Genomic DNA, 14,268 nt, shown 5'->3' on the forward strand with positions numbered 1-14,268 from the left:
TCATTTTCCGCATAGGAATGGCTAAACAAAACAGAGGTAACTAATTTCCGTTTTTTAGGACTATAAGATGGCGAGCTCTATTAGAGACGAAGAAACAATTAAAATAGAAATCTTATCAGATAGCCCAGGGGAATTCTTGAAGAATATAACTTATAAATGCCCAAAAAGTATTTAATAGTAGAACTGATATACCCATCAGAACCCAATATGTAAGCTTGTTTTGATTGTAAACAAACACCAATATAGATTTAAAAAACGTGGTTAAAACTAAAATGTTGATCCAATTCATGGTCTGTCTATGAATTTGAGAGTGGTTACACTGCTCCAGTCCCTCAGCTGTTTAGAAAAACAAGCGGCAGAGTGACTGCTTTGCTGATTATTCAAATCCCAGATTTCCCCTTTGTTATGGCAGAAAACACCGGTATATTTGTTATGGTGATACTAGCCTCTACCAGGCTTTCTTCACCTCATCTTTGTGAGTGAGGCCTGGAAGCAGTAACTATGGTAATAGCCTACAGATAATACCATTTTAGATATAAATGTCAAATCTATGTGAAATATTATTCCTCCAAATAAAATGTATTAACTTTGTCAGGAAAATACAACACGTCATAAACATTGTTCATATGTAGGCCTGTTTGCCTTACCCTCCTGTAGCCTACTGCATTTTGCTGAGATAGGAACCAAGTTGATAGGTGTTTCCTCAACTGGAGTCGGAACAGTCATTGAATGGGCATATCAAAATGGCGGACCAAGAATCGTCGGTGAGGGAGTTCGTTGCTGTTACTGATGTTGATGAAGAGAGGGCCCGGTTTTTCTTGGAGTCTGCCGGTTGGGATTTGCAGGTACATGCTGATCACATCGACCTACCAGTTGTACTACATGTGATATTTGAAGTTAACTCACAACAACATACGAATGACAGTATCTAGTTAGCTAGCTAACACTTACATGCTGGCTAGCTACCGTACTAGTTTCTGCTGGCGATTTGTGCAAGTCACTCTTTCTCACAACAATAGATCGAGTGACCATTGCATTCATATTCCCTGGTATCTAGTTATATCTACCAATCAGTTTCACACAGATACCAATGTTTTACTACCACTGTCTAGTAGCGAGTTTAATGTTAACTTGCTAACAAATCCGTTTCATTTATGAATGGCTCACTGGGTTCTAGCTAACTAACGTTATCTGGCTAACAAGCTAGCTAGCAGATTAGCTAGGTGGCTAATTTAGCTAACTATTGTAACTAACGCGTTAGCTAAATATTCGATTGGCAGATATTATGGTCCAGCAGTAAGCCAACTTCATAACTACCTAACAACATTTTCCAACTAGTCACTGAGATGATGGCTAATGTATCAGATGTTTCCCATCCTAACGTTAATTGCTAGCAAGTATAGTATGTATAAGAATATCCTTCTCAGCTAACTAATAGTAGGTAGCTACTTCTTAATTAGGCAAGTTCACAATTAAGCTCTAACTAGCCAACGTTAGATAGCTAGTAATCAGCTTTAGACTATGACTAGATATTGAGATCTTGACGTTTGAATGACATGGCATCTTGGTCTCTTTCCTTAGCTTGCCCTGGCCAGTTTCTTTGAAGATGGTGCTGAGGATGACATAGTGACACTACCTCAGCCAGAGAGTGGTGGATCCTCTGTGCCTCGTTCCACAGGGCCTGGCAGGTACATAGCTAACTGACCTATGTAAATCTATTGTTACACGGTCATTCTATGTACCATTAAAACAGGATGCCCATGTCCTTTCAGTGTTGCCTTTGTCATCCTTTTTTAATGATTATTCTATGAAACATTGCATGTTACATGATTGTTTGACCCTATTGTCATTCATTGTTTTTTTTTGTTGGGTAAAGGAGTGAAAATAGAGTGACCTCCTTCAGGGATATGATGCACGAGGAAGAAGATGACAGTGACGAGGAGGAAGGGGAAAGGTAAGTCTGTCTTTACTTCTATGACTTTAAGGTGTATGCATTTCACATTGCATGTAGGCCTAGGCTGTGTATTTTGGACAGAGTGTAGGGTGCCTCCAGAATGTACCAAAACTGTGTTACTTGTCAACAGTAGCTGTATATTTACCATCACAAACCGATGCTGGCACTAAGACCACACTCAATGAGCTGTATAGGGCCATAAGCAAATGAGAGAGTGCACATCCAGAGGCCCCGCTTCTAGTGGCTAGTGATTTTAATGCAGGGAAACTGAAATCCGTCTTACCTAATTTTTACCAGAATGTTAACTGTGCAGCTAGAGGTGAAAAACTCTAGATCATCTTTACTCCACACACAAACGCATACAAAGGTCTCCTCACCCTTCCTTTGGCAAATCTGACCATAACTCTATCATCCTGATTTCGGCTTACGAGCAAAAACTCAAACAGGAAGTACCAGTGACGCGCTCAATACGGAGATGATCCGATGAAGTGGATGCTAAGCCACAGGACTGTTTCAGGACACATCAGTCACCGCCTTCATTAACCAGACCAACCTCACGACTCACTGGACCCTTATGATCACTCGACTAAGCATGCCTCTCCTTAATGTCAATATGCCTTGTCCATTGCTGTTCTGGTTAGTGTTTATTGGCTTATTTCACTGTAGAGCCTCTAGCCCTGCTCATTATACCTTATCCAACCTTTCAGTTCCACCACCCACACATGCGATGACATCACCTGGTTTCAATGATGTTTCTAGAGACAATATCTCTCATCACTCAATACCTAGGGTTACCTCCACTGTATTCACATCCTACCATACCTTTGTCTGTACATTATACCTTGAAGCTATTTTATCGCCCCCAGAAACATCCTTTTACTCTCTGTTCCGGACGTTCTAGACGACCAATTCTCATAGCTTTTAGCCGTACCCTTATCCTACTCCTCCTCTGTTCCTCTGGTGATGTAGAGGTGAATCCAGGCCCTGCAGTGCTTAGCTCCACTCCTATTCACCCAGGCACTCCTATTCCCCAGGCGCTCTCTTTTGATGACTTCTGTAACCGTAATAGCCTTGGTTTCATGCATGTTAACATTAGAAGCCTCCTCCCTAAGTTTGTTTTATTCACTGCTTTAGCACACACTGCCAACCCGGATGTTGTAGCCGTGTCTGAATCCTGGCTTAGGAAGACCACCAAAAATTCTGAAATCTCCATTCCTAATTACAACATTTTCAGACAAGATAGAACGGCCAAAGGGGGCGGTGTTGCAATCTACTGAAAAGATAGCCTGCAGAGTTCTGTCCTACTATCCAGGTCTGTACTCAAGCAATTTGAACTTCTACTTTTAAAAATCCACCTCTCTAAAAACAAGTCTCTCACTGTTGCCGCCTGCTATAGACCACCCTCTGCCCCCAGCTGTGCTCTGGACACAATATGTGAACTGATTGCCCCCCATCTATCTTCAGAGCTCGTGCTGCTAGGCGACCTAAACTGGAACATGCTTAACACCCCAGCCATCCTACAATCTAAGCTTGATGACCTCAATCTCACACAAATGATCAATGAACCTACCAGGTACCACCCCAAAGCCGTAAACACGGGCACCCTCATAGATATCATCCTAACCAACTTGCCCTCTAAATACACCTCTGCTGTTTTCAACCAAGATCTCAGCGATCACTGCCTCATTGCCTGCATCCGTAATGGGTCAGCGGTCAAACGACCTCCACTCATCACTGTCAAACGCTCCCTGAAACACTTCAGCGAGCAGGCCTTTCTAATCGACCTGGCCGGGGTATCCTGGAAAGATAGAGGATGCCTGGTTATTTAAAAAAAAAAATACCTTCATGCCCCATTCAAGCAATTTAGAACCAGGAACAGATATAGCCCTTGGTTCTCTCCAGACCTGACTGCCCTTAACCAACACAAAAACATCCTATGGCGTTCTGCATTAGCATCGAACAGCCCCCGTGATATGCAACTTTTCAGGGAAGCTAGAAACCAATATACACAGGCAGTTAGAAAAGCCACGGCAAGCTTTTTCAAGCAGAAATTTGCTTCCTGCAACACAAACTCAAAAAAGTTCTGGGACACTGTAAAGTCCATGGAGAATAAGAACACCTCCTCCCAGCTGCCCACTGCACTGAGGACAGGAAACACTGTCACCACCGATAAATCCACTATAATTGAGAATTTCAATAAGCATTTTTCTACGGCTGGCCATGCTTTCCACCTGGCTACCCCTACCCCGGTCAACAGCACTGCACCCCCCCACAGCAACTCGACCAAACCTTCCCCATTTCTCCTTCTCCCAAATCCAGTCAGCTGATGTTCTGAAAGAGCTGCAAAATCTGGACCCCTACAAATCAGCAAGGTTAGACAATCTGGACCCTTCTAAAATTATCTGCCGAAATTGTTGCAACACCTATTACTAGCCTGTTCAACCTCTCTTTCGTGTCGTCTGAGATTCCCAAAGATTTGAAAGCAGCTGCAGTCATCCCCCTCCTCAAAGGGGGAACACTTGACCCAAACTGCTACAGACCTATATCTATCCTACCCTGCCTTTCTAAGGTCTTTGAAAGCCAAGTCAACAAACAGATTACCGACCATTTCGAATCCCACCATACCTTCTCCGCTATGCAATCTGGTTTCAGAGCTGGTCATGGGTGCACCTCAGCCACGCTCAAGGTCCTAAACAATATCCTAACCGCCATCGATAAGAAAAAATACTGTGCAGCCGTATTCATTGACCTGGCCAAGGCTTTCGACTCTCTCAATCACCACATCCTCATCGGCAGACTCAATAGCCTTGGTTTCTCAAATGATTGCCTCGCCTGGTTCACCAACTACTTCTCTGATAGAGTTCAGTGTGTCAAATCGGAGGGCCTGTTGTCCGGGCCTCTGGCAGTCTCTATGGGGGTGCCACAGGGTTCAATTCTTGGACCGACTCTTCTCTGTATACATCAATGATGTTGCTCTTGCTGCTGGTGAGTCTCTGATCCACCTCTACGCAGACGACACCATTCTGTATACTTCTGGCCCTTCTTTGGACACTGTGTTAACAACCCTCCAGACGAGCTTCAATGCCATACAACTCTCCTTCCGTGGCCTCCAATTGCTCTTAAATACAAATAAAACTAAATGCATGCTCTTCAACCGATCGCTGCCTGCACCTGCCCGCCCGTCCAACATCACTGCTCTGGACGGTTCTGACTTAGAATATGTGGACAACTACAAATACCTAGGTGTCTGGTTAGACTGTAAACTCTCCTTCCAGACTCACATCAAACATCTCCAATCCAAAGTAAAATCTAGAATTAAAGCATCCTTCACTCATGCTGCCAAACATACCCTTGTAAAACTGACCATCCTACCGATCCTCGACTTCGGCAATGTCATTTACAAAATAGCCTCCAATACCCTACACAATAAATTGGATGCAGTCTATCACAGTGCCATCCGTTTTGTCACCAAAGCCCCATATACTACCCACCACTGCAACCTGTACGCTCTCGTTGGCTGGCCCTCGCTTCATACTCGTCGCCAAACCCACTGGCTCCAGGTCATCTACAAGACCCTGCTAGGTAAAGTCCCCCCTTATCTCAGCTCGCTGGTCACCATAGCAGCACCCACCTGTAGCACGCGCTCCAGCAGGTATATCTCTCTGGTCACCCCCAAAACCAATTCTTCCTCTGGCCACCTCCTTCCAGTTCTCTGCTGCCAATGACTGGAATGAACTACACTAACTTTAAGCACCAGCTGTCAGAGCAGCTCACATATTACTGTACCTGTACATAGCCCATCTATAATTTAGCCCAAACAACTACCTCTCCCCCTACTGTATTTATTTATTTATTTTGCTCCTTTGCACCCCATTATTTCTATCTTTATTTTGCACATTTTTCCACTGCAAATCTACCATTCCAGTGTTTTACTTGCTATATTGTATTTACTTCGCCACCATGGCCTTTTTTGCCTTTACCTCCCTTATCTCACCTCATTTGCTCACATTGTATATACTTATTTTTTTTACTGTATTATTGACTGTATGTTTGTTTTACTCCATGTGTAACTCTGTGTTGTTGTATGTGTCGAACTGCTTTGCTTTATCTTGGCCAGGTCGCAATTGTAAATGAGAACTTGTTCTCAACTTGCCTACCTGGTTAAATAAAGGTGAAATAAATAAATAAAATAAAAATCATAAGGGTCCCAGGAACACAATAAATGGCTGTTTTGTTCGATAAAGTCCTTCTTTATATCCCAAAAACTCTTTTGTTGGCACGTTTTGTTCAGTAATCCACTGGCTCAAAGGCGGTCAAAACATGTAGACGAGTACATCCTAATAGTACCGGTAAAGTTTGTCGAAACATGTCAAACAATGTTTATAACTAATCCTCAGGGTGTCAATTATCGAAATAATCGATAATATTTCAACCGGACAATAGTGTATTCAATAGAATGGAAAAAGAACAAAGGGCGCGCAAACCAGTACTGCATGCTTCCCCAGTCCCCTGACCAAAGGTCTTTTTCTTCGTAGTTTTTCAGAAAACAAGCCTGAAACCATGTCTAAAGACTGACATCTAGTGGAAGCCATAGGAACTGCAATCTGGGCCCTAACCAATTACATAGTCAATAGGCATTCAATGGAAAACCACTCGCATCAAGCATCAACCACCCGCATCAACCACTCGCATACCAGACGAGCTAAGTTTCTTCTATGCTCACTTCGAGGAAAGCAACACTGAACCATTCATGAAAGCACCCGCTGTTCCGGATGACTGGTCTCGCTCTCTATAGCTGATGTAAGTAAGACCTTTTAAACAGTTTAACATTCACAAGGCCGCGCGGGCAGACGGATTACCAGGACGTGTATTCGGACCATGCGCTGACCTGCAAGTGTCTAAACTGACATTATGAACCTCTCCCTGACCCAGTATGTAATACCTACATGTTTCAAGCAGACCACCATAGTCCCTGTGCCAAAGTTCGCCAAGGTAACCTGTCTAAATGACTCTCGGCACGTAGCACTCACATCTGTAGCCATGAAATGCTTTAAAAGGCTGGTCATGGCTCACATCAACAACGACATCCCAGACACCCTGGACCCACGCCAATTCGCATACCGCCCAACAGATCCACAGATGATGCATTCTCTAGTGCACATGCACTCCACACTTCCCTCTCACACCTGGACAAGAGGAACACCTACAGTGCATTCTGAAAGTATTCAGACCCCTTGACCTTTTACACATTTTGTTACGTTATAGCCTTATTCTAAACTGGATGAAATAAATATTTTTCCTCCTCAATCTACACACTATCCCATAATGACAAAGCAAAAACAGGTTTTTCAATATTTTAGCAAATCTTAAAAAAAGAAAAAAAAAGACCTTACTTACATAACTATTCAGACCATCCATGAGATGTTTCGACAACTTGATTGGAGTCCACCTGTGGTAAATTCATTTGATTGGACATGATTTGGAAAGGCACACCTGTCTATATAAGGTCCAACAGTTGACAGTGCATGTCAGAGCAAAAACCGAACCATGAGGTCGAAGGAATTGTCCCTAGAGCTCCGAGACAGGATTGTGTCAAGGCACAGATCTGAGGAAGGGTACCAAAATATTTCTGCCGCATTGAAGATCCCCAAGGACACAGTGGTCTCCATCATTCTTGAATGGAAGAAGTTTGGAACCAACAAGACGCTTCCTATAGCTGGTCACCTGGCCAAACTGAGCAATCGGGGGAGAAGGGCCTTGGTCAGGGAGGTGACCAAGGACCTGGTCGTCACTCTGACAGAGCTCCAGAGTTCCTCTGTGGAGAACATCTCTGCAGGACTCCACCAATCAGGCCTTGGTAGTGGCCAGACGGAAGCCACTCCTCAGTAAAAGGCACATGACAGCCCGCTTAGAGTTTGCCAAAAGGCACCTAAAGGACTCTCAGGCCATGAGAAACAAGATGTTCTGTTCTGATGAAACCAATGTTGAACTCTTTAGCCTGAATGCTAAGCGTCACGTTTGGAGGAAACCTGGCACCATCCCTACGGTGAAGCATGGTGGTGGCAGCATCATGCTGTGGGGATGTTTTTCAGGGACTGGGAGACTAGTCAGGATGGAGGGAGAGATGAACGGCGCAAAGTACTGAGAGATCCTTGATGAAAACCTGCTCCAGAGAGCTCAGGACCTCAGACTGGGGCGAAGGTTCACCTTCCAACAGGACAACGACCCTAAGCACACAGCCAAGAAGGTTCACCTTCCAACAGGACAACGACCCTAAGCACACAGCCAAGACAACGCAGGAGTGGCTTCGGGACAAGTCTCTGAATGTCCTTGAGTGGCCCAGCCAGAGCCCGGACTTGAACCTGATCTAATATCTCTGTAGAGACCTGAAAAATAGGTGTGCAGGAAAGCTCCCCATCCAACCTGACAGAGCTTGAGAGGATCTACAGAAAATAATGGGAGGAACTCCCCAAATACAGGTGTACCAAGCTTGTAGAGTCATACCCTAAAAAACTTGGCTGTAATTGCTGCCAAAGGTGCTTCAACAAAGTACTGAGTAAAGGGTCTGAATACTTATGTAAATGTGTTATTCTTAATAAATTAGCAAAAATGTGTAACCCTTTTGCGTTGTCCTTTTTTGGGTATTGTGTGTAAATGTGGGGGGAAGACTATGTAATCCATTTTAGAATAAGGCTGTAATTTAACAATGTGGAAAAAGTCAATGGGTCTGAATAGTTTCCCAATGCACTGTATGTGAGAATGATATGCATTGACTAGCTCAGCATTCAACACCTCATTACTAAGCTCAGGACCCTGGGACTGAACACCTCCCTCTGCAACTGGATCCTGGACTTCCTGATGGGCCGCCCCCAGCTGGTGAGGGTAGTTAACTACACATCCGCAACACTGGCCCCTCAGGGGTGTGTGCTTAGTCCCCTCCTGTACTCCCTGTTCACCTGCCACTGCATGGCCGTGCACAACTCCCAACACCATCGTTAAGTTTTCTGACGATACGACAGTGGTTGGCCTGATCACCGACAACGATCAGACAGCCTATAGAGAGGAGGTCGGTGACCTGGCAGTGTGGTGCCAGGACAACAACTTCTCCCTCAAAGTCAGCAAGAGGCTGATCGTGGACTACAGAAAACGGAGGGCCGAGCACGCCCCCATCGGCGGGGCTGTAGTGGAGTGTGTCGAGAGCATAAAGTTCTTCGGTGTTCACATCACTAAGGAATTATCATGGTCCACACACAGTTGTGAAGAAGGCCTGACAATGCCGCTTTCCCCTCAGGAGGCTGAAAAGATTAGGCATATGCCCTCAGATCCTCAAAGTTATACAGCTGCACCATTTGAGAGCTTCTTGACTGGCTGCATCACCGCTTGGAATGGCAACTGCTCGGCATCCGACCGCAAGGCGCTACAGAGTCTAGTGCGTCTGGCCCAGTACGTCACTGGGGCTGAGCTACCTGCCATCCAGGACCTCTATGCCAGGCAGCGTCAGAGGAAGGCTATAAAAACTGTCAGACTCCAGACACCCAAGTCAGACTGTTCTCTCTGCTACTGCATGGTAAGCGGTACCGATGCACCAAGTCTGGAACCAACAGAATCCTGAGCTTCTACCCCCAAGCCATAAGACTGCTAACTAAGACTGCTAGTTAGTCTGGGTTAACTAATTATTATTATTAGTATTATTGGTTAACTATCTGCATTGACCCTTTTTGCACTAACTCTTTTGACTCATCACACGCTGCTGCTACTGTTTGTTTATACTGTTGCCTTGTCACTTTATCCCTACCAATATGTACCTCAATTACCTCGTATCCCTGCACTTTAACTTGGTACAGGTACCCCGTGTATATAGCCAAGTTATCGTTACTCATTCACTCCTCGTCTTATTATATATATACATTTTTTTTTTTTTTTCTCTCTGATTTGTTGGGAAGGGCCCATAAGTAAGCTTTTCACTGTTAGTCTACATCTGTTGCTTTTGAAGCATGTGACTAATAAGATTTGATTTATTTGAATCACAGCACTGATGTTGTAACCAGATGTTGCCTCTTGGACAAGATCCAAAATTCTGATTGTGTTGTATCCACATTCTTCCTTTGCTTCCCCCTAGGTTCTTTGCTGGGGGTTCTGAACGCAGTGGGCAGCAGATTGTGGGCCCCCCCAAGAAGAAGAGCTCTAATGAGGTGGTGGAGGACCTCTTCAAGGGGGCTAAGGAGCATGGGGCCGTACCTGTGGAGAAGGCTGGGAGAGGCCCAGGAGAGCCTAGTCGAGCCAGGGTAAGAAAAGCTTCTCCAGTAATTGTGTCCTGCACCTATGTGTTATTATCCCTGTGTTTTGGAATTGACCTTAAATCATCGAGGTAATGGTGTATAATGTTTTGCTTATTCTTTTTCTCCTCTAACCTTCCCTCTAGCCGTTCATTGGCGGTGGCTACCGGCTTGGTGCAGCGCCTGAGGAGGAGCCTGTTTATGTGGCTGGAGAGAGAAGAGCTGCTAACAGCCAGCAGGATGTTAGTGTTTGACAGTGAATTTATTTTAATAGATATTTTGTATTGCTAGTATAAATTTGATCTCGGAAGAGTACATTTACTTTAGTATACTTGATGTAGCCTATTTTCTTTACTACGGTGCTGAAGGTGCATGTAGTCCTGAAGCTGTGGAAGACAGGTTTCAGCCTGGGCGACGGTGAACTCAGAAACTACAGTGATCCTGGCAATGCCATTTTCCTGGAGTCCATCCGTAGGGGGTGAGTACACTGTCCATACTGTCTGCTTGTCATACTGTTTATATGCGTGGCTGCTCATGTCACATCATGTTCCTAAATGAATTTATGGCATACACATTCTGCTCAGCACTGGACAGCTGGGGGACACATGTTTCTCTCTGAAGTCTGTTTCCTCATTGCTGAAGCATTGTCATAATAGAAGTCATTCCTCCTTTCAGGGAAATTCCTTTGGAGCTGAGACAGCGCTCCCGGGGGGGTCAGGTCAACTTGGATATGGAGGACCATCGGGATGAGGACTTCTCCAAACCCAAGGTTACCTTCAAGGCATTTGGCGGGGAAGGACAGAAACTGGGCAGGTGAGCTCGATCTATTCTGAAAGAATGCATCACCTAGAACAGTGTTTCCTAACTCAGGTCCTCCAGTACCCCCAACATATAACTTGTGGCCCCTGACAAGCACACCTGATTCCACTTGTCAATTAATCATCAAGCCCTTGGCAAGTTGAAGCAGGTGTTTTTGTCCAGGGCTACAACAAAAATGTGTGCTGTTGGGGGTACTGGAGGACCAAAGTTGGGAAATACTGTTCTAGAAGGGTAATGTAAATTGTATCAACTCGCCTATCTGTCCACCTGCCATGGAAGAAATAACCTGCTTTTCATCACTGGTTTTTAGATTTGGGTACAGACCAAAGATTCTCAGATTAAATGCTTCTACACCTGCATTGCTTGCTGTTTGGGGTTTTAGGCTGGGTTTCTGTGCAGCACTTTGTGACATCAGCTGATGTAAGAAGGGCTTTATAAATAAATGTGATTGATTGAATAGGGTGGCTGTTACACCTTATTACCACAAGGGGGTAGAAAAGGAAATTATGGCACAATGTGATATGGTATTTGATTACGTTTTTTGAATGTTTTCTAGATATGTAACTGTCAAATACAGTAATCATAATAAACGTCTCTCTTTCCTGCCTCAGTGCCACCCCTGAACTGGTGTCTGCTCCACGTATGGGGGACCAGGACCAGGTAGCCAGTGAGGCCCAGGCCATCGCCTCTGTGAACCTGGACGCCTCCCAGCCTGTGACAAACATCCAGATCAGACTGGCCGACGGGGGAAGACTGGTGCAGAAGTTCAACCACACTCACAGGTCAGTTTTGGAGCCTTTAAGCTCTACATCGCCTTACTCCCACCATTACAAACAACATTTAAATATTATATCCATCATTTCTCTTCTTGTCCACAGGGTGTCGGACGTGCGTCAGTTTGTGGTGGGAGCTCGACCTTTAATGGCCGCAACGGAGTTTGTGCTCATAACAACCTTCCCCAACAAGGAGCTGACTGACGAGAGCCAGACGCTGCGGGATGCCAACCTGCTCAACGCAGTCATCGTGCAGCGGCTAAAGTGATGGAGCCCCCTGGTGGCCTGGCTGGTTCACAGCTCTTTGGTCCCCCTGAGGGACGAGACACCATGGACTTATGGACTTCTAATTCCTTTTTTTTCTATAGTGATACGTTTTCCCTCTTCAGCAGTTTGAGGGGCAAATGTGGGGAACGGATAGGGCTTCAAAGAAAGGCAGAAGAAACAGTTGATTTGGTGGTAAAAGCTGTTTAGAAAGTATTAGGTGAACACGCACAGTAACAATAAAGCTTTCTAAAGTTTCAGAGATTGCTTTAGATGTTCATAATACTGTTATTCGTTTTGTTCATCACTTTCTATCTTCCACTTATCTCTCCTCTGGCTCAACTCTTGCCTGTTAGTTTGGCTTTTTCCACACAACAAGTTGCCATCAGGTCAACCCAACCGCAAATGTACCCAATGTATGCCAGTAGCCTTATGCGCCCATCATATTCAGAATCTCAACAAAGCGTCAACAGTCCCAACACTAAGGAAGTGGGATTTAGATGCGTAACATGTAATAGCTAGATTGCTTTACTATCAAACTAATGATTGAACAGAAACTCTCTTTATAACTTGTAGACAATGGGTTTTAGTGGCAGGTTGATCTCACTGATCTCTACGCAGGCTTGGACAAAAACAGGACAGTTGGAATGATTGTTTGGACCTCTGGAAGGTAATTCAATAAATTTGTTTGATGTATATGGAATTCCTAGTCTTGCTATTTTCTATTATGAAGAGTTACAGAACATATGATTACTTTGATTACATATGATAATTTCAAATTGATATTAAATCCATTATTGAAAAGAAATTGTGCTTTGTTTTTCAGCAAGGCAGTCTGATGATATGCTAATGTAATGGAGATGGTTCATTGACCCGTGACTGCGAAATTGGTAACTGTAAGTTGCGTTAGCTCCCCAAGCCAAAGTAGCTTTTGCTCAGCGGGCTAAAGGTCTTGGGGTATGCTTGAGACCTAGTTTTGAACCATAGCCTAGTCGGTCAAACTAATCTGCTGGAATATGGAATGCTGTTTGTCTATCACTATATTATAGTGCTTTAATAGAGTAGGCCCAATAAAACGTTTATTTTTTAAATTCCCAATTTAGGACATTTCAATTAGTTTTTTTAAACTAGTGTGCAGTTGTACAAACCAGGGGAGGACCATCCTAGTCAATAGATATAACTAATCGGATTATATTCACGTCATCAAATAGCCGATTAAAACACACTGTTTTGCAGCATTCCACTACCATTCCGTCCAAAAAATTATCTAACATGAATCATGTAGCAGATATAGGATATGGTAGAAAGAGTGTGTGGCCTTTTCTGTAGCTGACAGGTCAGAGATCAAATGTATGACAATGTAACGTTAATGAGAAACTTTACATCGTGCAGGTTTCTTCGATCAAATAGCCTAACCTAAATGGTGCTGTATCAAATAGAAAATATGGTAATGTAACAGTTTAAATACTTTGAGTTTCACCAGGTTCATATATTAATATAGCATGTTGATTTGTTATTATGTATGCCTGCATCCTGGGAATATGGGTGTGTACTTACGTTTTGCCCTGCGTGCTCAAATCACTATGAAAGGTGGGCACGCTTTTTCTGTCTTCAGAAAATGTTGATTCCATACACCGTTTGGTTCATGAATAATGTATGTTTAGAGGTTACTCATAAGTGGATGTAATTGTACTTTTTGGGGATATTAACATTCTGAATTCAACATGTGGTTACTAGCTAGCTATGGTATTGTGTGAACGATGGCTAGCTCCTCGACTGACCCCAGTCCGTTGTATGTTGTAGAAAGAGGCGACGATTAGCAGAACATATGTGCTCCACAAATGTTTTGTCTTTTCTTTTGGATGCAGAGTGAGTTCTGAGTCATTAAAACAACCTGATCTCCGAAGTCCAGGTCTATAGTTTCAATCAACCATACACAACGCAGAGCTACAGCGGTGCAGTACAGCACCGGTTACACTGACATGTTAACAAACAACATATCCTAAAAACATGACAGGTCAAAGTAAAATGGACAATATACAGTGGCGACCCGCCATTCAGGGCAGAGACAGTTTTTTGTTGCCTGTTTTGCATGTTAGTTTGGCATTAATGTGTCACAGATTGCAAACAAATGTATAAAAAAAAAAAAAAAAAAAGGTAATTGAATTAATAAAGCTGCATA

General features: G+C 43.9%; 1 protein-coding gene across 1 annotated transcript; it reads left to right on the forward strand.

Moving 5' to 3' along the window:
* The first annotated feature begins 725 nt into the window (after window positions 1–725).
* LOC120059360 (NSFL1 cofactor p47-like) lies at window positions 726–14,268 on the forward strand. The gene is made up of 9 exons (XM_039008360.1): window positions 726–845; window positions 1,582–1,688; window positions 1,877–1,954; window positions 10,074–10,239; window positions 10,377–10,472; window positions 10,599–10,708; window positions 10,906–11,043; window positions 11,661–11,831; window positions 11,928–14,268. The coding sequence occupies exons 1-9, from the start codon at window positions 744–746 to the stop codon at window positions 12,088–12,090; spliced, it is 1,131 nt and encodes a 376-aa protein (XP_038864288.1). The 5' UTR covers window positions 726–743; the 3' UTR covers window positions 12,091–14,268.

Source organism: Salvelinus namaycush, chromosome 14 (genome assembly GCF_016432855.1).
Source record: "Salvelinus namaycush isolate Seneca chromosome 14, SaNama_1.0, whole genome shotgun sequence".
Classification (NCBI taxonomy): Eukaryota; Metazoa; Chordata; class Actinopteri; order Salmoniformes; family Salmonidae; genus Salvelinus; species Salvelinus namaycush.